Here is a 19,906-nt window from a genome sequence, read left to right on the forward strand (position 1 = left end):
AGTACTGTTGTCATAATTATTTCTTTAAGTCCATGTAGTTAATGTAGCTACATATTATCTTCTGCAGAAGTTGAATGAGTAATCAAGATAGAATTTCCCCATAACATTCACGAAGAACAAAGAAGTAGTTAGTGGGACCTTTTTCAGCTCTTTGTTAGAAAAGTTTTCAGGGTTTGTGTTGAAAAGGAACCAGGAATTCCTGGTCTGTGGCTGATGTTTCTGTATATCGGTCATTTTTAATAGATTGCTCCCCAGAGAGGTTATAGTACTTCAATACATGGCTTGAAGAGTTTGTAAGGGGCTGATGACTCCTGACCTTTGTTCTGGCTGGCCATCAAGTGAAAAAGCAACGAGGTCTCTAGTTGGAATAGCCCTTCAGTTCTCAAATGCACTGAAAAATTAATCAAGTTGGCCAGATTAAATAAAAAATCAGGCTTATGGTCCTTAGGCAATTGGCTGGTTTCAGTTACATTGTATAGCTGGGAAAAATTCACTGGCTTTCACAGAGTTACTGTCAAATGAGATCAATGCAGATGGAGCAGTCTGAGCCTTTTGTATTTCTGTCTTGTACGTGGGCTTTGGGTACCGTGTTTTCCCTGTTGTATTCTCAGGGAGTTTTATAAGCAGTGCTTGTCTGTCTTGTCTTCTCATCATGTTAGACAAATGGGTGCTGTGGCAACTGACTCAGGGCAACAATTTTCCATATCCCCCCAAATGACCTCAGAAGGTGTCTGAGATGTTTACACGGCAGCATTCAGACTGTAAGATTACGTGCGCATCACTTAAAAGCCCTTTAAAACTGACTGCACGCTGCTTTTTCCATCACAAGAAGGTTTCCTTGAACAAGACTGTGCTTGTGACAGCCTGGACAGCAGGGTGGCAGTTTACAAGCAAGGGGGAACGAGTACAGAACCCCATGCCAGACAGCTGGTTGCTGGGGAGAAGGAACACCACACCAACAGATCAAAACCCAGCATTCACACTGGGGGAATTTCTTGCTGATACATTCCAGGGAACGTATGATAGTGAGCATGCCAAACGTTACACTGGATATGCCAAGCTGAAGCCAATCCTAACCATGTAGCTGGGAACCAGACCAACCTACTGAGAAAGAGCAGTTTGCCATGTGGGAGAAGCTCTTGGCCTCCCCACAGATACATCCAGTCCTTCAAAAGTACTGTGAGATTCCTTCTTCCAAGCCATGTTTGTTTCTTCCTGACCACAAGGGACTGCTGGTCTGGTCTCTTTTCGCCAACTTCTCTTAACTCTACCACAGCCTTCAAAAGCAGGGATCTCTGTGCTGGTCACAGTTGATCTTTCAAACCCAGAAGTTGTTGCTTTTTGTATCTGATGAGCTATGAAAACAAAAAACCAACCAAACAAACAAACAAAAAAACAAACACCCAAACTCTTGTTATTTTGCAGTGGCCTTTTTGTGCTGCTCTGCAGTCTGTAGCTCAGTGTTAGAAGAGTTTTCTTTAAAAAAAGCTTTCCTCTTTTGGGCCATCCTTATCACTTTATAACTCAGAAGATGATTGTTGGGTTTCCACAGAACTTGAGCTGGTTCTCTTGACTGTGTCATCTCTCCATCTCTTCTGGTGGCAAATAGAACCAGCCAGCTCCTGCTTCCAGGGCCTCTTCCGTTCCTTTTAAGACAGAAACAGTGACAAATCACATCGTCTTACTGGGCAATATTTTGGAAAGAGACACAGTTTGGCAGAATATTGCTCGTTTTCTGTGTGACTGAGCAAAATGAATCTTGGTTGTATCTGGATTTTTGCTTTTCTTGGCTTTGTTTCCTAGGTTGTGAGTGCACATAGAAACCTGCAGCTTAGGTTTTGCTCATCATCATGGCTTTCTTGTGTGGTCTGGCGCTGTATGCTAGTGTGTTCCCTTTCCTTCATTCTCTGCCATTCCCCTTTCTTTGTTTTCCCCACCCCACAAAGGCAAGGTCACAAGGAACTTCTGACACTTCCAGGTATAGGTGTATGTGTGTTGTGAATATTGGTCATCACTGTGACCCCATCCCAAAAGCAGCATCTTGCAGGTCCTTCTCCAGGCTTAGGGGTTGGGTGGCAGCCTTGGGGAAGCCCCAAGACCTCTCAGCTTTCCTGGGACAGGGTGAGTGAGCACAGCTCTGCTGTCCCCCAGCACAGACAGGCCCTACTGCCATGCCATCTTAGAAGGAGCTGTGTTTTGGTTTGATTCTAACCCTTCTCATTTGTGTGTGTGTCACACAGGGAAAGAAGAAGAAGAGGAAAAGGGATAAGCAGCCAGGAGAGACCAATGGTAAGTAAAAATAAGTCTAAATATCTCACCTAGTGGAAGTGTGGCAGTCCCGGTGTCACGCTTGGAGTTAGGGGGGAGGTGGGCTTGAGTCTCCCAGCCTGACAGGGAGCCAGTCCCGATAGCAGACAGCCTTTATTTTTTTTTAATGCACCCTAATTATTTACGCGTTATTGCCCTTCTAAAACTAGTAACCAAGCCATTGCATGTAAAGAGCCTCTTGTGACGTTAGCTGAATTTATTCCCAGTAATTGCAAAGCCTTTAACTGCAGTTCCATAGTTGTAATGCCTATGCCATTGTTCATAAAGTTGTCTGCTTATTTTGCGCATATGTGTGCGTGTACGTACGTATGTGTTTGGTATTAAACTGGGCTGTACCTGTGTGTTCTGATGCATGCCTTACAGTGGTAAATCGCACCCATTTTAAATTAAGGAGGTTTGCCATTCGATATAGGAAATTAGAAATACTGCATAGGCAATCTCATAGTCAATTCTGAAGAAGCCCTGACTTAAATTTTTGAAGCCTTTGTATAATTTGTTCTTTTTTTTCAGAACACAGCGAATGTTTCCTAAATCCTTGCCTTTCACTTCCTCCGATTACAGGTGCTAACGTCATTTTGAGTCATTTAAAATAGTTTATAAACTGCTTTTTAATTTTTTTTCCTGCCATTATAGACTTTAACATTAAACTCTTATGACATTAAGAAAAAAATACCATCCACACGTTTTTATAGCATTTATTATCTATATATCTTTATATCTATTATATGTTTGATAGTATTTTTTTTACTTTTGCTTTTGTTTTTTGTTTTTTTCTTTTTTTTTTTTTTTGTAACAGTTGCTATTAAACCGTAATGCAGTAAAAATAACACGAGAGTTGTACTAACTGTGCAAATTGAATATGCAGTATTTCTTTAAAGAGACTGATAAAGAATGGAAGCAAGTCAGCAATGAACCTCCTTAATCTAATGGCATTTTTCATGGCTCCCACTAAGTCTTCTCACATTAGCATGCAAACGCATTTTTTTTTAATTATTATTTTAGTTTTGGATTTTATTTTATTTTATTTTTTGCCTTTCTCCTCAAGCCTGCTCATTGCAATTCACCAGCTGTACTAACTCAGCACCTTGCCACGCTTTACATTTTATTTTCTGGCTGATACTAACATGCTCATTCCGCAATCTGCTTATTCTTATCCATTCTTTTAAGTACAAATTAATCGAAACAAATAAATTGAATGTTATTCCAAAAGCTGCATTATCCCAGGAGATATAATTTCCTTTTTATTTTTTTTTCTACTTTTTTTTTTCTTTTTTTTTTCTTTTTCCTCTTATTTTTATTTTGTATCTGAGTTGAAGAAAAAAAAGCATGTTCAGGATCTAACTTCCATACTCAGCTTCTTTTCTTCCTTTTTTTCCCGTCTCAAAAGTAATAAAAAATAATAATAAAAAATAATAAAAAGAAAAAGAGAATAAAAAAACCCAACCCACACAAATCTTGCCTAAAACATCCTGCTAGACCAGCCACGATGACTTTCCTCTACCTGCTCTTATAAAAGGGAAAGAAACAGTCCTTTGTAAAGGGATACTGCAGCTTTAATTGCAACAGCTAATTTCAAGAGTTGAATAAAAATGTGATTATCACTTTTTTAACTTTTAAATTGAAAGTCATTATTTTGCAATTAATAATGAGGACATTGATTTTTATTCCCTTTTTTATTTTTATTTTTTCCTTATTTTTATCTTTCTCTTTTTTCTCCCCTTTCTCCCTCCTCTCTCTCTCTCTCTCTCTCTCTCTCTCTCCCCCCTCTCCCCTTTCTTTTTCTTCTCCCCCTTTCCTGCTCGCTTTTCTTGAACTCATTCAGACCTGAGCGCTCCTAAGAAATGCCGAGCGCGCTTTGGCCTTGATCAACAGAATAACTGGTGCGGCCCCTGCAGGTGTGTATAGTTTTCCCAGACTCGCTATGGCTGATTTGCAGCTGGTTTATTTGGTACTTTCCCCTTTTTTTCCTGCCTTGTTGCTTTGTAGCTCTGTGTTGTGATCTAGAAGACACAAGGGAGTGGGACACTGCCATGAGTTATCATCTCTCTGAAAGGGTTTTGCTTTTGTTTTTGTTTTTTGTTTTTCCCAGTTGTTTTTGTTTTTTTTTCCTTCCTCTTTGCTGCTGCTAGCCAAAAACCCACTGTAAAACAGCATCAGCCTTAAGCCTCTCTGATCCCTGGCTCAAATACAGCCCTTTCCTCCCAGCCTCCGCTCAGGACAGTCACGTTGTTGTGGGTTCCCGCAGTCCGCGCTGAGCGCGGTGCCGATGCTGGACGGACGCACGGTGGTGTTGGAGATTTTTGATTTTGTTTTGTGAAAGTTCTGTTTCTTTCGTGCCCTTGGTGTGAGGGGAGATTACCAAATAAAGCGGAGGTGATTAAAAGCTTAACGTAGCTGTAGCTAAGATGACGCAGTCCAAACGAGCTCTATCCACCATTGTGTTGTATTTTTTGTGTTTACCTTATGCTAACAGATGCAAATACTCCAAAGAAGTGTCGGGCATTGTTCGGGCTTGACCGACAGAGTTTATGGTGCAAACCATGCAGGTATAATACTACCCATTAGGCCTCTGGGGAAATAAAAGCAATCTGTCCTCTTAGTGCATTCGTGTGATTTTGTTTTTTTAATCTTTTTTCCCCACTCCCCACTTTTCTCTCTCCCACAGCATCAATTGCTAATAATCTTTGATCTTTGGAATTTCTTGCTAATTTAATGCCATTTTTTCTCTCTTTCTTTACCAATAACCTCTCCCTGGTGGTAGAACTGGGAACAAGAACGCTTGAAGTGCTTGAATCTGGCAGTTGTTTTTCTGTTTCTTTCCAGATTGTCAGCAAAAAAAAAAAAAAAAAAAAAAAAAAAAACCAACCAAAGAACGTTTAGCTGGACATCTATATTTTCTCTTTCATTGGGTCTGTGTCCAGTGCCTCCAAAGGCTTAAAAAGTTTTGGGATCTGAAGCAGTAGTGCTTTTCAAATAATGATAGATATAAAAGCCAGTGTTTACAGCTTATATCGTAATCGCTTTTTTGGTGTTATATTAAAATTAAATTGCTGCCTGTGGGCTCCCATGCCTCCATGAGTTTTATGTAGAAATCACTTTTAAATGATCTGATACTTTTTTTTTTTTCTGATTCTGAAAATACATATTTTTTTTCTAAATTTTATCCCAACATGTGAGCTGTAAACTCCTGAGCTCTAGACAAAACTAATTCCAACTTCAGTAGGACAGTTTCCAGCATTCAAAGGAGGTGAAAGACACCAGAGAGCCCAAATTTTGACAGCCCATGTTCTACTGGAGTTTAATTCCATGTATGACTCAGTATGTACGTCTTTCCTGGTGGAGGGATACCGAGTAGTTCTTTTCTCATTCCTTTTTCCTTATATGATCGCATTTGGTTAAATTTGTTGTTTCTTTGTTCTGATACAAGCAGTCTTTGAATTTGGAATATTATGATGGTAGGTATTTCAACCCAAACCACACTCTGTGTGTAGTGATTCCCTCTCCCACATTCTCCCCTCTTACTCATGCCAGTCCCATGTGCTCCATCTCATTTAGAATGTAGATCAGATGTTCATCATATTTTGTGTATGCACGCAGTCTTGTTTGTGCTTAGTGTCAAGGAGAACATGAATCAAGGGTGGTGTTGTATGTCAAAATACTAGATAAGGCATCAAAATTGTTTTCAGATGGTTGTCCTGTTTGAGGCATGCTAGTACCGGGTGTTTTGGGGGTTGAGATGTTAGATACCAGTATGTATGTTAAGAAACAAGAAGCTGCTGCTTCTTAAAGCTTCAGGAAAGGAAGAAATGTTCAGTCCAGAAGAGCTGGGTAGGTGCTATCACGTGTCAAGTCTCATGCTAAGCGAAGACTTGGATGCTGTGTTTACTTATGCTTTATTCTGTGGTTAATTTCCTAGACGCTATCAGCAGATATTTGTGTAGTCCAGAGATACAGTAATGGAAGCATGTAGTCTGAATGCCATGCACCAGAATGGAGGGCACATGATGTTTGTGTGGCTCTGTATTTCCCTAGCAGCTTACGTAAGCATCAGACTATTAAAACTATGTTTTATCAGCAAAGGGACTTTTCTGTCAGTATGTGCAGTGCTTATGTTACACATAAAGCTTAAACTCTCTCTTAACTTATGCCTGGTTTTGGCCAGAGATCTTTGCTGCAGTTGGTGACAACTTTTTTTAGACCAGTTTCAGAATCAGTTTTGAGCAGCCTGGCCCCTTTTCAGTGGTAAGATAGCATTAGTGTTGCTGATACAATCAGCTTTTTTTTTTTTTTTTTCTTTTTAAAAGTGGAGACGTTATCACTAGATAGTGTAGAGCATGTCTCTCTCAGTTGTTGTCTTAAGCATTGCAACATTGCATTTGATAGCACGGTAGCTTTTTGTAGTGCATCTTAAATAGGTGCTAAAGATGTACAGTTAGCAAATACAAAAGAAACTGAGACATCTTTGCTCACAGCCAACGAATAAACCCTTGTCATCCTCTGTGGCTTTCACTCATGGCAATTGCAGTGTTCTGGGTTTTTCTGATGCTGTCCTGGGGCTAATTTCAATGGCAGCATGAGCAGGGTCAGTTCTGTTGGTAGCTGGGGTACTGATGTAGCAGCTGACACTTTCAGAGTGTCACACAAGTGGATAATCCTCACAGTGTGCTTCTAAGGGGGATATGTAACATTTTTGTTCCCTCTTTAAGAGCAGAAAAACTGAGGCACAAAATGTTCCTCAGATGTTGACTTATTCCCCTTCATCGGGGTTGCCTCAAGTTGTTCACTTCTGCTAAAGATTTGGCTTGCAGGGTTTTGGAGTTGTGCCCATCTATTTGTTCTGGCCCACCTAACCGTGTCCCCTACATGACCACAGATAGCACATAGTGAAGATGGAGAAGTGTCCCCCTGTTGAACCAAGATTTGTTTAAATGGCTTTTTAGATTAAAAGTGGCCTCACTGTTAACATAAAACAGAAAAAGAGAAAACACCCTGCTTCCTTAGTCCTACTCAAATGAACATTGAAAGCAGCTGACCAGCGTTTTCAGTTTTGAGAGCTGTTAATTCTGCAAACTCAGAAAGTCAGGCAGTTCTTTGGTAGCCTGATACAAGTTGGCTCTGCCATGAGAAATTCCTCATTTCAGGCCACAGAACTTTAAACAGTATTAACAAAATTATTTTTAATTCTCTACATACTAGATTCAAACCATGAATTAGTGAGATAATTAGTTGCCTTGTGGGTTCAGAGCAGTCCAGCTGAATGGCTTTTGGAGCAGCGACAGTGAGGAGGGCAGAGCTTGGGTCTCTGCTTGGAGTGAGAGGAAAGCTTGCAGTCTCCAAGTTGAGAAAATCCACCTTTCAATGCAGGTGTCATCATAGAGCTTTGTGCACATTGCTGTTCTGCTTTGCCATTGGCAGCTGCGCAGAAAGTCGTAATGTGAATTCTGGGTCTGGCAGCATTGCCCAGCTGGAGCTAGGAAGTGGGGAGGCAGAGGCCAGGAGCAGCAGAAATGCCCATAGCCACGTGCTAGAGGCTTTCCTCGCTGTTTGTTGTTGGTAGAAGAATTAACAGGTTCTGTTTTGAGCCCACCAAGTTAATTTCTTTCTGTCTTTTAACTTTGCTCTAATAAAGCATGGTTTACAGCCTTCACTCGCTGTCCTCTATCTTTCTTCCTTTCTTTCTTTTTTAACATTTAAGTTGCATGGATGTCTTTAGTTTTTAGCATGTATTTATCTGCAGGCTAACGTGGTTATAACTCTATTAGCCCTAACTCCTTACCTTGCCAGGGGTACAAGGAGCAAAGCCCCTGATTCTCTGGAGGAAGGAAGCCACAACCCTGATCCTCACTAATGCAGGTGGAAAAATAGGGTTCTGGGCCTGTGGTTCCCTTCCTGGCAATGGGAGATAACATCTTCTAATGCCAGGCTCAAGATGGTTATATCTCCCATGCAGCTGAGAAATGTCCAGTCCCAGTGCGTAGGACTGACCCAATGCTATGCATAGGGGAGCATAGTGACTACCAGAGTTGGAGGTATGGCAAAACACACGAATGGGGAGTTTCACACAATGATGTTCAGCATTTGTGCCACACTTAAGAGCTTCTCCTGATGAAGTTGCTGAGCTGGTGAGAAAGGTGTCCACGCTCCTTCATGTTGGTGGCTTTGAGCTGAGTGTCCAAAGTTTCTGTAGCAGAGCTGCTTTAGACAGATGTGGTCAAATACATTGGGCTGTGAGTCCATGGTCAGCACTTCCCCAGAAAGTGCTCGAGCAGAAGGGCTGGAGAGCTGTTATTAGGAGGGTCAGAGTGGCCACTCAACGTTGTTCTCCCAGATGCTGCAGTTGTTTGCCTCATTATTTCCATCCTGCTGCTAGAACTGTCATGCAGACGCTCGGCAAGAGAGGTGGTATGAAAATGTCATCTGTTTTCATTGCTCCTTTACATTATTAAGGGGACAGAGGGAGGAGAAAAGATTTGTTGGGTCACTTACATGGAGGTGAACTTGTGAGACTCTCATATTCCCTGGTGTGAAATAAGTTCCCCGTGTTGCTCCTTACCTTTGTGCCTGTCATTGTGCTCCTCACCCAATGAAATCGGATCCCACTGAAGTGACAAGGATGGCCTCTCAGAGGAAAATTCCACCAATGCAGACAAGCAGCTTCCCAAATCTACCACTCTATCTAAAACCCAAAAGTAAAACTGAGTCAATTTAAAGCCACAACCTGCAGGCCATACAACCAGTTATTCTTGTTATTTTGGATCATACTCTGTTTATCCTGTTCTTTTTCTGGTTTTCCTTCTGTTCGTTTTGTTGTTTTGTTTTTATTTCCCCTCTCTCATTCTCTCTATTATATTCCTCCTGTCTGACTCTGACCTTTCTGGATTTGGTGTGGTTCTAAACAGAGGAGAAAGCAAGGAGTTTAGGTTGCAGCAGTCTGGCCTCCCAGTGCAGAGCATCATAAGAGCTGCCAGGTGATGCAGGGTAGAGAGCCCCTTTGAGGTGGCTTGAGATATGTTCAACATATCCAGGGCTTTTGTTTCCTAAGGATACTTTTCTTATTTTTTGGAAGGAAGGTTGAGTCTGTAGATTAGCACAGAGGGCTAAAAAAACTTGAATTATCCAGCTTTGTTAACCTGAAAGTCAATAAATAGGATGAGGAGGCAGCCCGAAGAGGAGGGGGATGAAGAGGGAATGGGTGCAGCCTTTCCAAATCTGTTAGCCCAGGTAGGGCTGAGTGGATGGGGCACCGTGGCAGCCTGTCAGCCCCAGGATGGTGTGCAGGGCCGGGCCAGAGGCCCCTTGCTGTAGCTAACTGTCTGCATTGGCATCTCTGCCTCCATTCACAGATAACTCTCTCCCTGTTTCTAGGAGAAAAAAAAAGTGCGTTCGCTACATACAAGGTGAAGGCAGCTGCGTCAGCCCACCCTCTTCAGATGGAAGCTTACTAGACTCTCCTCCGTCCTCCCCCGCCATGCTCGCCTCCCCCTCCAGAGACTCAAAACCACAGACTGAACAAACTCAACCCCTCTCGCTCTCCCTGAAGCCTGACCCGCTGGCGCACCTGGTCATGATGCCGCCGCCATCCTCGCTCGTCCTCACCGAGAGCGCTGCGAGCAAGCCCGGCGCCCTGCCTGCCGCCAGCTGCCCCAACGGGGCCCTGGACCACGCGCCGGCAGCCCTCCCGCCGGCTGCATCCCTCGCACAGCCCTCCACCTCCTCCCTACATTCCCACAGCTCACTGGCGGGGCCACAGCCCCAGCCGCTCTCCCTCGTAACCAAGTCCTTAGAATAGCTTTAGCCTCTGTCGCTCTTTTGGTTTCCCTCGGGGGTGGTTGGATTCTGTTGGGATTTGGGTTTTGTTTTGGTTTGTTTTTCCTTTTTTTTTTTTTAATTTTTCTTTCTTTTCTTTTTTTTTTTTTTTTCTTTTCCTCCTCCTCGTCGTCGTCGTTGTCCACCGTTCGTCGTCGTTTCTCGGTTTCGTTTCCAGTTCGTGCCACATGGCTACATTAGTTGATGTTTTATCGAGTTCATTGGTCAATATTTGACCCATTCTTATTTCAATTTCTCCTTTTTAAATATGTAGATGAGAAAAGCCTCATGATTCTGCCAAAATTTTTATCAACAGCTGTTTAAAGTCTTTGTAGCGTTTAAAAAATATATATATATACATAATTGTTATGTAGTTCCAATAGCTTAGTTTTAAAGACTGATTTTAAAAATTGAAAAAGGAAAAAAAAAAAAGAAAAAAAAAGAAAAAAAAAAAAGAAAAAAAAGAAGCAATTTTCAAGCAGCCCTTGCCGGAGGCATTGGTTCTTTATTATTTGTATTAAATACGAGCTTGCGAACCAATCATTTTCCATCTGGTTTTTAAACCTTTGTGGGCACAGTGAATGCAGTGCCGCTATTACTTCTTCTTTTTTTTTTTTTTTCTTTTTCTTTTTTTTTCTCCTTCCTGGTGTGAAACAACCTTTATTGTGATGTTACTTGTTATTGTTTAAATGTACAGAAACAAAGGGGTTAAAAAGAAAAAAAATAATGTGTTAATATACCTTGTTCCATGGTGTTGTTCTTTTCTGGGGGAGGGAATGCTACTCAACAATTAAAAGTATCACAACGCTATTGGACCAGTAGTATTTATTGCTTTAGAAATTGCTTGTTGTATCTGTATGTTGTCCCTTTTTAAATGTTTTTTTTTCCTCTTTTTTTTTTTTCTTTTTTTTTTTTTCTTGAAACATTGTATAAAGTTTTTTGCTTTTTGGTTGGTTTTTTGTTTGTTTGGGTTTTTTTTTTTTTGCCCTTAGTGTAAGCATCTTATATATAACAACTCATTTGTACAAGGTTTTTAAGTTTATATATAAATGTGTATATATATATTTTTTCCAGGATTTTTTTTCTTTTGTTTTTTCTTTTTTGACTTCTTTTTGTGATTTTTTTTTTTCTGTATGAAACACAGTTGCCACCAAATGGACATTTGCAGATGCATTTTTCAAGAATCAGTAGTGTAAAAAGAAAAACAACCAACCAGAAATCGCTTTAAAAGCCATTACACACACACACACATACACACACACACACATACACACAATAAAGAGACTTGAAAACTGAGCAAGGGAATTTTTCACAACACTGAAAATCAGCAAGGTCCAAGTGTGTCCCCGTTCAGAACTGCAGCTGGATCCCCTGCGGCATTAAGACTGTAGGCTGTGTGCAAAATCTCCGTGTGCCAAAATTCTCAGTGACTTTCAACTTTCTCCCAACAACTTTATTATTTTATTATTATTATTATTATTATTATTTTTTAATGCTGTAATTTTTTCTGTTCATCCTGTTTTGCTGTGATGTTACATAGGTAGATATGTATGTAGTTTTAATGTCACCTATAACAGACGTGTTTGGTAGCAGATTGTCCGGAAAGCATTTAAAATGAAGAGGTATAAACCCTTAAGGGCCAAATTCTGTATATTAGATTATTCATAAAAGGAAAATCAGACTGCCACTTTTATGTACACTTACTACATACAGGTAGGTAGCAAAGTTAAAACATTAAAAAAAAAAACAAAAAAAAAAACACAAAAAAAAACCTAGGCATGTTGATGTTGCAAAGAAAAAACGCTGTATAAAGCTGAAAAATTGTTCATCTGTTCATTCAGTGCCATTGTAGTTGACATGAAGCGATTGTAAAACTGTCTCAGATTTTCTCTGGTTTATTAAGATGCTAACTATAACATTTTTTGTGAATACTTTGAATGTTTCCTAACAGTTGTGATGTTACTGTTCCGTTTTATGCTCTTATTCCGATTTTCATTTTTAATGGTTTGGAAGCCATTTTTTTGTAATGAATAAATGTTCATGCTGTACAGTATCTGTAGCATGCAGTTCTGGATTAATAAAAGCAACTTAGTATGTGCAGAGAATGACTTGTCAGCTCATTTATGCGTTGACTGCATTTCACTCAGGCCAAAAAGATTGACAGCCTGAATGGAAATATTCCTTCTAAAACTACTGCAAAAGATGTGGTGACAGCCAGGCAGCTCCGCTCACACCAAGTCCGGTTGCTGCCCCAGCCTGTAGCCTGAACGTGCATTTTGCACCAGCCTTCTCCCTGCCCAGCATGCATTTGTGTGAGCAGCAGTAGTTGAACATATATTTTATTTTGAGTATGAATTCAAGTTTTATTTGTATACGATTTGGCAAAAGGCAAATAAGATGTGAGCAAAGTCATGTTGTCCTTCCAGTGTGACAGGAGACCGAGGTGGATGAGGCCTTATTTGAAGCTAATGATCCCAATGCAGGATGGATGCACTTTAAAGGTTAGTCAGGAGAGCTCAGGCAGCCCAGACTGTCAGAGTGCTGGTCTTAGGGTTTATCTCCTCTATAGAATTTGTCCCATTTCTGCAGTTATTTGTTCTTATGCGATGAGCCCTTACAGCTCAGCTCTGAGCGCTGAGCACACAGCAAGCCCTTTAACTGCAGCAATTCCTGTAGGTGCTACATGATGACAGTACACGCCTCTGTGCATTCAAAAACTTTAATGAAATGGTTGGTTTGCTTCTTTATTTAAGTAAGAAGGGACTTTAGCTTCATCATTTCCAAGAATCTCTCACATGTGGATGTCACCATGGCCCCAGGCATGGAAAATATCAGCTGTAGCAATTTCTACAATGGCACTCGATGGAGAAGTCTGCCTATGGGCACGCTCTGCTACCGCACTCAAGTTGTAGTTTTCTTCAGTCTTGGTGAGCTCTACAGGAAGGGTAAGTGTTCTTCCTCCTGCGGGGAAACAGAGGCACAGAGCAATGATTTTTTGTGGGTTTTGGCTGCTTTCCAAGGCAGAGGAAAAGGGAGAATCTGAAATACCTGTACCCCACCTGCACTGATGGAACCACAGTGGTGTGTTGGCTACAGAAGGAATTTGCTTTGCGGAGAGGCAGGGAGGTACCAGGTGAAGAACTTCATGTTCAAACAGGATATATAGCACTTCCTATTCTACTGGTTTTCTTAAGGACTGGACTCCAAAACCAGGGTCAGGTATGTAAACACAATGGTGGTCCCAGGCCCTCTCCCTTCAGCCCCTCAGGGCTCACATGCAGTACTGGGGCAATGGGACAGCCCTTAGGGAAAAGGGTGTATATATATAACCCACATACGTTCAGAAATGTGCAAGATGCTAAATCTTGCTGTTGTTGGTAGCCAGGAAATTGAACATGATGCTCAAATTACTCTCCCACTACTTAAAGTTTCTGGAGAATATATTTTTCCTTCTCTTAAACGTTTTGACTCTCACTAGAACATGGCCATCCATCAGCCAGACACATGTGCTGCGTCTCTGCTGGGGATAACTGCTCTCCTCTAATGTAAAGCATAGTGCTCCGGGGAGAACTTTGAATACCATGATTCAAAGGAGACACCATCAAGGTATGATTCATGTGCTCAGCAAAATGGTGTGTTCTTTGCTTGCTGTGTTATTAGCGAGCAGAATCCAAAAACACTGTTCCTGGACAAATTGGTTTTCCTTCTGCGTACTGGTTGAAAGATACATTGAACAGAGCTCATAAGCGGTGGAAAGCTCAAGCTGGGAACCCTTGTACGCTGCAGAGAACAATTGTGTATTCTTTGGAAAGCAACTGGCTAGGTTTCCAGCAGGTTGTGTGTTGTCTGTGTCCCTTGAGGGGCTGATGCCCTCTGACTGGCCTCCAAATTCCCATACTCAGAACTCCCAGGCTGAGGCAAAGCTCTGGGGCAGAGTGGGGCCAGGGCTGGCTGCAGGGATGCACCCTGGTCCCCATTTTGCCCCCAGAGTGGTGTGTGGAGCATGCTGGCATGCTCTGTCCTCACATGAGCCACCACGGGATAGTGTGGGGCCTGGCATACAGTAGGCAATTCACTGCAGGTATTGCTTCCATCTGTTTTTATGGGATAAGGCAAGGAAGCAAGTCAGTGTATTTCATGTTCAGGAGGCATTTATTTTCCATTAGCTTTGTAAATCTCATTTTTCACTTAGTGTATGGAATTTTAAAAAGTTTAAGCAATTGCTGACTCAATAAACCAGTGCCACATGGCTTTAAGCTTTGCTTAGGAGAAAAAGAAACAATAAGGAAAGGAAAGGGAAGGCAGTTAAAAAAAAAAACACAAGAAAGAAAGAAAAAAAGAAAAAAAGAAAGAGCAGTCTGTAGAGTCCAATTCATTTCATTAAGCCCTATAAAGATGTAAGGAGAACTCATGGTATAACGGCTGCACGGGCCATTGCAACAAGCATGAAAGCAAGCAATCATAACAACAGAAATGAATGTGTGTGACAACACTACCCAGCTATGTCTTGCATGCATGTCAGAATGCTTTGCCACCTGAGGCTGCATAAAGACTTTGGATGCTGTGCTGGGAGACATGCTGCTGCTGAAAACCAAATTCAGCCCAGAATAAATGCAGAGAGCTTCAGTGGTCTGTGTTAGATGCGAAGGCGAAAGTTCCTGCAATGTTGAAACTATGAATATGCAAATGTGCACAGTGACTGTGGCAATTGCTGGATTATGAATAGGGCTGGGCAGGTATTCTGGCATTCATTTCAAGATGTTCTTGGAAGACATTGAGATTTTCAAGGCAGACCAGCGACTGATAAACGCATCCCAACAGCCTGTCATTGTCAATGATGCCATCACATGTATTAGGACTTAGCCTGCCAGTCTCTGGACTGACTTTCTCCAGGGATCAATGCAAAATGTTCTCTAATGGCTTACACCCATGTTTGAGGATTTTTTCTCTCTCTTTTTTTATTTTCTGAGGTTGTAATTGAATTGAATTTGGAGGGCGCTGGTCCAGACCTCTGAGGCAATGGAGATCATGAAGCCATGCTGTCCATTCAACTGTTTGGACCATCTCCTGATAACTCGTGAAACATCTTGCATTTTGAACCAGATTAGATAGTGGCTGTGAAACTCCCAGAGACAATAAAGTCCCTGTGAATTCTAGGGAAATCTCTGCCTGCACTGAGAAGAGGGCTTCCAGATCTGCTGCCGCAGAACAGGCTGCAAGAACTCAGCTGCTATCCATCCCCTCTGGCAGCATCCGGATGGCCAATTATCACACATCTACTTCTGGACCAGCATCTGCGCTCTCCTGCCCAACTGGCAGGCCAAGAAGATTAGGTAGGAGACATGGAGAGCACTGGGGTGTTGGAGGAAACAAGGGACACGGGAGAGAGTTAAGGCTATGGGGAAAAGTGGAAATATTGCAGCTGGAATGTGCAACATTATGTAAGACTGAAGTGGGGAATCAAGGGGAGGAGAAGGACAACAGGGAGATAGGAGACACATCTGCAGGATTCTGGGCCTCACTCACATTACTGCTCACAGAGTGGAGCTGCTCTGGAAAATAGCAGCAGTGTCATCGTTCCTCATGCCCTCACTTCAAGCTGGCTACTTGCATGCATTCCCAGCAACCCAGCTGGGTTTGTGTAGCAAGAAGGCACTTCTTGTTTTTACCCCCCAAGTAACAGAGATAAGGTTGTCATCTTATTTGCAGACAGGCCCATTTGTAGTAGCTGGTCCCCAGGCATTAGCAAACACCCTGGTTTTTATCTTCCCCCAAAAAACATCTCCTTTGCTACTATACTTTGTGATCCCTTATGAAAATTCTGCTGGGGTATTTTTCGACCTAACTATGTCTTTTAAATCCGCTCCCCGCTCCCAGCCCCCGCTGCCTCCCTGCCTGCTCCTCCTTCAAACTTATATAATGGCACATTATACAAAATAGCGAAGCAGGTGGTATTTTTAAAGACAGTGAGTGAGCATTTTTTTGGCCTAAATTTGGAACGAAACAGATGGATTTTAAGACTCTGCTTTTTCTATGAATAGTAACCGTTGTTCTCCACTGCCTTAAACACCAGTTTCAAGACCACCTCCAGCAACCAATCAGCACTCTGTTATTTAATTATAACAAAATTCTTAGCTCTGTCTGCTGCTGCATGGGCAAGTGGGGGGCACTGGATCAACTTCTGGAGCCAGGCAGACTTGCCAACAATAATTTTCCTTTTCCCAGAGGGCCTAAGGGGCCTGGAGCGGGTTCCAAGTTCCTCCTAAACTGGCTGTTCAGTTTGGGCTCCCTGACAGAGTGCTTGAAAAGGGTTATAGAAAGGCAGATAAATGCACTTCTTGTTGCAAGCTTCCCTGACAAGCCAGGCCTCCAGAACAGTGATCTCATTCCTGCCTCATTATTAGTGGTGCCAGATTTTTTCCATTAACAGGTAATTGAGTCGAAACTAAAATAAGCAAAGTTTGTTTTATCCAGTGCGTTTTCTTGCTTGCTCGTGAAAGAAAAACACTTTAGTGAGGAGTTTGCTTTTAATGTTCATGGCAATGTATTTACATCTTAGAGATTCCTCCCTGCTCTAGTGTAATTAACCTGACTGGTCTTTTTGTTATTGTTGTTTTGATTTTAAAGCATGGACATTGGTGAGGCTTAATTCTTTTTATAATGGCTTGAGCTCCTGGGGAGCAGCAGGGCTGAATCTCAGCCCTGTGCAGGGCTGTTCTGTGATCCCATGTGTATTTGTACCACACGGCTGCCTTACACACAGCTGCCAGAATGGAGCGGGAGCAGTAGCGCAACCGGATGGTGCTGTACACCAGCACCAGGCTTAAAGGGAGCTTTCACTTCCAGCAGGGCTGTGGGATGAGCCAGTGCCCTCTCTCCTGCCCATGATGTCTTGCTGAAGAGCAGCACTCCAGCCAGAGCCAAGCACGAATTCAGAGCCAGCAGTTTCAGGCTTTCCTTGGTAGCCACTGAGCCATCTCCTCCTCTTCCTCTGCTGCAGAACCAGGCCTTCAAAGGGCTGGGGGCCTTTCTGTTTTGCTTTATACTTCATGCTCTTCTAAAAAGATAAAAGCAGGAAAACTCAAACTTTGAGGTCAAGTTTGTAATTGTTTCAAACAGGGATTTCAAATATTGTCTCTTCCTCCGGGCAGGTATCACAGGGTCAGTTACCTTGGCTGCCTGATGACAGGCACAGGCACAAGAGCCCCCACTGCACTTGAACACATCCTCTCTAAAGCAGAATTTTAAGACCTTTTTGCTTCATTTTCTTTAAATGCAGAACTTTGGGAGTTTCCAGTTGCAGGATTTAACAGGCTTATATCCCCTGGATTCTGAGGTTTCACTAGCAGCAAGGCTGCAGGACGGATCAGGCATGTGACTGGGACCCACAGCCCTGCCTGACATGGAGGGTCCATGTGGGCAGGACACATGTACAAAGAAGCAGACCAGAAAATCATAGGATCATAGAATGACTTGGGTTGGAAGGGACCTCAAAGATCACTGAGGTCCAACCCCCTACCGTGGGTAGGGTTGCCAACCACCAGATCAGGCTGCCCAGGCAATGGCTGAAACAAGCAAAACCAAAGCAAGATGCCCAAATTCCAGCTCTTATTCTGTGCAGTAAGCATGCTCACATCCTCCACAGCAAATACAGGGTTGCCACAGTGGCAGAAGATGTAATTCCCTCTTCAGTCATTCATTCCAATGTATTTGTTTCCCACTGGATTCTCTGGGGTACTCCTCATTATACCAATGATGTATCCTATTTCCCTGTTCACTGCATTATTTTTGCTGAAGCAGCCAAGTGGCTTGCTTTTATAAACTCCTTCACATCATGAGAAGTGACAAAGAATTTGGATTGGTAAAAAAAAAAACAATGAAGAAAGTGGCTTCACACCAAATTGTTTTAAGAGGTGATCTTTTCTTTTTTTCCCACCCTTTTTAAATATTTAAGTCAACACCAATGAACAGATACCACTCATGTGTAGGATATGATTGCCTTTCTGGGCTGTGCATTACCAGCTGATACCCAACATTTGAACAGGGAACAGCAGGGTCCCTCCTTTGGTGCCCCTTCTAAGGACGGTGGTGGCTGTGCAGCAAGCTCTGGATTCCTTTCATTCCAGGGAAAAAGGAGTCTGTAAAACTGCCTTACCTTCAGCTCTTGAAGCCAAAATGACCAGTAGCTACTACTGAAAATCTATAGTAATCTTATTTTAATTTAATATATGTGATACACTTAGCACGTCTTTGGTACTGCATACAATAACAGTATTTCTCATGTCAGATATGTCAAAACGACCATGAGTATAAATAATTAGGTATGTCAGTTGGATTTAAATGTGCTCAGGTTTCCCTGTCTCGTGTAAGCCTTTTGGATTTTGTCCAACCTAAATATCATATTTATCCAAACCTTAAATATTTTGGGGGGGATTTTTTTTTCTGAATATGCCTTTCTTTTTTTCAGTGGTGATGTTGTTCTGGCTAGTTTTCTTTACTCTAGCAGAGGTGACTCCACAGCACATTTCTTTTGACAAAAACACACAAAACCGACATGGATCAGTTAACACAGATGACATCTTTAAACTTGAATACATTTTTTCACTATAAACGCCACCAGTCAACTTTCGTGTAGGTAGGTTTCCATTGTTAGTTGTCAAAGTCTTCTTGAGTGGATTTCCCACTGTGTCACTTTTGTGTGAGTCAAATCAAGATTATAGGTAACAGAGAAGAAAAAGAAAAAGAAGAGAAGGTTAGACCCTCATTTTAGAGTTTAAGAAAAATCTACCAGCGGGTTGCAGTTCGAGTTGGTAATATACATGAAAGGGGGAGTCCAAGCCATGTCACAGGTATCACTACATTAGGCTTTCAGGAAAAAGCATACAAAACACATATTGTAGCGGTCACACACAGAGACATAAATTTAGGAACAAGATCTGCCTTAGCTTGAACATAGTCAGCTCTGATAATAAGGAACAATGGAGAGAAGCTATTATGAAACCCAGGTGCCTGAATCAGGGGAGCTTTTAGTTGAGTTCTCTTGGAATAAAAAAGTCTAACTTTTTTTCACAGATGTATGTTGTCCTAATTTTTCTTCTGTTCTCACTTTAGAAAGCAGCTTGTCTTATTTGCAATCTGATTAATGATCATAATTAAGATCGTGATTAAGATGTTCGATGCTCAAATTTTCTGGAATAACTTTGAAGTGAGATTTTTTATTTTATTTTATTTTATTTTATTTTTTAATCTTTTCACTGGGACTTCGGATGTGCAAGAAAAATATGCTAAGATCCACGAAGTTGTAGCCAGGACAGATTGCAGACATTTAGTTTGCATAGTTCCTAATCTTACATGGATAAGTGTGATATTCATTCATTCACTTATTAAGATTATCAGAAATGTCCTCAAGGAGGGTAAGACAGTGGAAATCTCATCCTGTGCAAAAGCTTGATTTATTAATTGCAAAAATCACTTATTTGACCCTTTTTCTTGGCTTGTAGGAGATGTCAGCAGACTGTTGAGAAATATCAAAGGCTGGGAGAGCAGAAACCCTCAGCTAAATTTGAAGAGTCCCATAAGGACATAAGAAGGACAAGGTCCTGGTTGGCAGCAGTATTTGAACTGCGTCAGACCTCCAGCTGGGGAACTTGCAGGTAAGACTGATTTTTCTCCAAGAAGAAATGTAGATATGTTCTTGATTGGGGAGATGCATGCATAAGTCTTTGGTCATGCTGAAGACCACTTGTCCTTGTTAAGGCAGTTTTCTCTCATG

The 19,906-nt window shown here is 41.8% G+C and overlaps 1 protein-coding gene across 50 annotated transcripts in view; it reads left to right on the top strand.

The window, feature by feature from the left end:
* The window catches only part of TCF7L2 (transcription factor 7 like 2), a 171,197-nt gene extending 158,958 nt beyond the window's left edge, over positions 1 to 12,239 (top strand). For 18 of the 50 annotated variants that reach the window (XM_015867294.2, XM_015867296.2, XM_015867295.2 and 15 more), the window contains 4 exons: positions 2,241 to 2,289; positions 2,839 to 2,889; positions 4,151 to 4,223; positions 9,694 to 12,239. In XM_015867294.2, coding sequence (XP_015722780.1) covers positions 2,241 to 2,289; positions 2,839 to 2,889; positions 4,151 to 4,223; positions 9,694 to 10,117 — 597 coding nt within the window. In that variant the 3' untranslated portion in view covers positions 10,118 to 12,239. Of the gene's footprint in view, positions 1 to 2,240; positions 2,294 to 2,838; positions 2,890 to 4,150; positions 4,224 to 4,533; positions 4,876 to 5,758; positions 5,784 to 9,693 lie in introns of those variants that run through there. The other 32 variants (XM_015867305.2, XM_015867308.2, XM_085554740.1 and 29 more) reach the window with 12 other exon arrangements.
* The last annotated feature ends 7,667 nt before the right edge of the window (positions 12,240 to 19,906 follow it).

This window comes from Coturnix japonica, chromosome 8 (assembly GCF_054131305.1).
Source record: "Coturnix japonica strain WE chromosome 8, WE-NBRP24, whole genome shotgun sequence".
NCBI classification, from domain to species: domain Eukaryota; kingdom Metazoa; phylum Chordata; class Aves; order Galliformes; family Phasianidae; genus Coturnix; species Coturnix japonica.